The 3,020-nt window shown below is 39.2% G+C and overlaps 1 protein-coding gene across 1 annotated transcript; it reads right to left on the bottom strand.

Annotated features, from left to right (window-relative positions):
• Window positions 1–1,397: 1,397 nt before the first annotated feature.
• LOC110770400 (E6-like protein) lies at window positions 1,398–2,614 on the bottom strand. Its single transcript, XM_021974538.2, has one exon. It carries the CDS (start codon window positions 2,540–2,542, stop codon window positions 1,679–1,681), a length of 864 nt encoding a protein of 287 aa, XP_021830230.2. The 5' UTR covers window positions 2,543–2,614; the 3' UTR covers window positions 1,398–1,678.
• Window positions 2,615–3,020: the final 406 nt, after the last annotated feature.

Raw genomic sequence — 3,020 nt, 5'->3', positions numbered from 1 at the left:
GTAGATTTTTATTTATTTATAGGTCACTTTACAGCAAGATGCTAAATAAGTTGAGGATATATAGAGACGGTGGGAGGACACTATGATGAAACTGAAAAATTTAATGGGGGTGGGGATGATTATTAGTCCTACATGCTCTCATGAGTACTAGTACTGCAATTATATACCCTTTTGGTGAAATGGGCCTCTATATTCATAAAGACTACCAAATTTTCAAGAACAGCTTTTGCTGCTAGAGAACCTGTTGCCCCTATATCTGGTCCCAATTAACTGGGTTAGTTAGTTCATAATATAAATGCACGTGCATGCATTACTTGGATGGATGAGGAAGATGGCAAGAAAACACACTCAGCTCACTTGATGAAACGGAATTGAAAGAAAAGAAAGTTTTGGTGAGGTTTTAAAATGTCTTGATTTGACAAAGGACCTACTAGTATAGTGGTTTGGAGTAATTGCTCTTGAGGCAAGGTTCTGGGTTCAAATCCTAACATTTGTGTTGTGTGTGTGAGTTTAGTATATTATCGTCTCTCTCAACAAGAAAGGTCCTTGAAAAAAAAAGTCTTGATTTGTAGCTAGCTTTGCTCTTTATTGAATGAATAGGTAATGAAGCTTTAAAACTGGACCAAACTTAACGCCGAAATTGCAAGATAGCTTTTGCTCCTAGAGGCCCTTCTACCCTCTATCTGTTCCCAATTAAGTTGGTTAGTTTATATAATATAAATGCTTATTAATAATATACATGCATTGGGTGGATGGTTAAAAAAAAACAGAGTTACTCTGTTACTCAAACTTTGATAGTTCAATTCCATGGCATACTGGGATTAATTGGAGACAACAAAACTACAGTTAATATATCTTCTGGCTTCACAAACGACATAGAAATGGTACATTTTGAGGTTAAAGGTTGATGCGTGTTGGCAGCTCAGATCATGACAATCAAATATCAAATCTGGATGTTGATTTTGTTCTTTTTGCTCCACTTTCTTTTGTGCAATGTACAGTATAAGATGGGCGCAAAGGAAACCCACATAGCTGTAGTTTTGTGTATAACCATCCAAAGAAGGGAAAAAAGAAAAAGTTTTTGGTCAAAAAGATTGAGACCCAGCTTCCCCGCAATTGAAGTTGAATGGTATTATGCTTTTTACCAACTAATTACTCTTGTCGAAAATGAATACAGTGCATGCCGCCTGGCCTGGCCATATTGAAAACTTGAAAGCAACCTTGATCTCAGTCTCCTTCCTTTGTCTTTGACAATATGACTATGAGCCTGCTAGGAGCTAGCCTAGGGCTCAAGGCTTAGGAGAGCGTAGGTGATGACCTTGTTATGAACGAGCCTGGATGAACAAATATGAACTGTTTTGCAGACATAAGACCAACCAACTTAGCAAATTAAAGAGTTAAAATAAGGCAAATGCTCTTATAAGCACAAGCTACCATCATATATACTTTATTGACTGTTTGTTTCAACTCAAGTCCACAAACTTCAGCTTTTTCAAAGCATGAACATTTAGCACTTATGAAAAACCAGACACAACAGATACATAATTAAATAAACATTACAAAAACCCTTCATAAAATATTCTATTTTTCTTGTGTTTTTAACTCCCACTTAAATATATGTTCTCAGAACAAATATATCAAACACAGCAAAGTGGTACTAATCAAAACAAGTCTCAGCTTATGGCATGAACTCATCTTCACTCTCTTGGAACTGATCCTCGTTCTGGTTCACATTGTTGTTGCCATAGTTACCCCTGTTGTTGTACCAGTTTCTTGAATCCACCACCCTTGAATTTTCATACTGGTTCTGATTGTAGTTGTTCTCGCTACTAGGGTCGAAGTAGTACTTTCCATTCTCCAAAAACCTTGTGTCACTCATGCCCTGCTTCTCAACATTGTAGTAGTTGTTGCTTTGGTAATTGGTTGGGGTTGTGTAGCTGCTCTGTGTAAGCCTTGCATCACTCAAGCCCTGCTTCTCAGCATTGTAGTTGTAGTGGGTGTTTTGGTAATTGGTTGGGGTTGTGGTTGTGGTGTAGCTGCTCTGTGTGAACCTTGTGTCACTTGGGTTGCTCTCAAAATTGTTGCCATTGTAGTAAAAGTTGTTCTTGTTGGGGCGGTATTGGGTGCTGTAGGTCTCAGGGTACTTGTTGGTGTGCTGCTGCTCTTTCTCTGACTCAGCTGTATATGGCAGGTTGTTGTTGGTGGTGGTGAATTGTGCACCATTGGTAGTGGTGTAGGGTACACCGGTGGTTGTGGTGGTGTAGGGTGCACCAGTGGTTGTGGTGGTGGGAGGCAGCTGGCCAGACTCATGGCCATAGAGACCATATCCACTTTGGGTCTCTGGAATGAAGGCTGGCTCTTGCTCTTGCTTTTTCACAGGGGTTTCTGTTTTGGGGACCTCTGTCTCCTTCACATAGTTGTTGTTGTTGTTGACATTGGCCACTTTGCTAAAGAATTGGCTTTCTCTAGCTTGAGCTTGTTGAGAGAAGAGGAGAGATGCAAGGAAGAAGAGGAAAGAGAACAATTTTGCAGCAGAAGCCATAGTGGCAAGTGAACTTGTTGGGAGGCAGCTGCTGTAAACTGAGTGTATATAGTGGGGGAGGAGAGCTAGTGGTAGTCCATTCTTTATATAGAAGACCCTTTTTCTTTTCTCACCCAAATTTTTCAACTGATTAGGTGCAAATGGGCTGGAGTATGGGTGATGGTTTGTGGTCCCCAGTGGGGGCAGAACTTCAACAATATTGAGCACCTTTTTTTTTCTTTTTCCAGTTAATTAGTTTATTTTATTTTATTTTTTTAAAAAAGATATGTATATACACATTACTTTTTCCCCTTGGATGCACTTCAGTCTTTCCATGGAGGAAAACAACATAATTATCTGCCATATTTCTCTACTAAAAGCCAGCCAGTCAGCTCATTCTGAACTTGCTTTGCATTTAGCTTAGATGACCCATGATTTTTCTTTTCTTCTAAGCAAACCAAAATATGATAAAGATAAATTAGAAGAAAACCCAGCTAGC

Source organism: Prunus avium, chromosome 4, assembly GCF_965620075.1.
Source record: "Prunus avium chromosome 4, drPruAviu1.hap1.1, whole genome shotgun sequence".
In the NCBI taxonomy this organism is placed as follows: domain Eukaryota; kingdom Viridiplantae; phylum Streptophyta; class Magnoliopsida; order Rosales; family Rosaceae; genus Prunus; species Prunus avium.
This window is presented reverse-complemented; position numbering and strand designations above follow the sequence as displayed.

Excerpts from the sequence above, each read along its gene's own strand:
- LOC110770400 (XM_021974538.2), bottom strand. The coding sequence starts at position 2,542 with ATGGCTTCTGCTGCAAAATTGTTCTCTTTCCTCTTCTTCCTTGCATCT.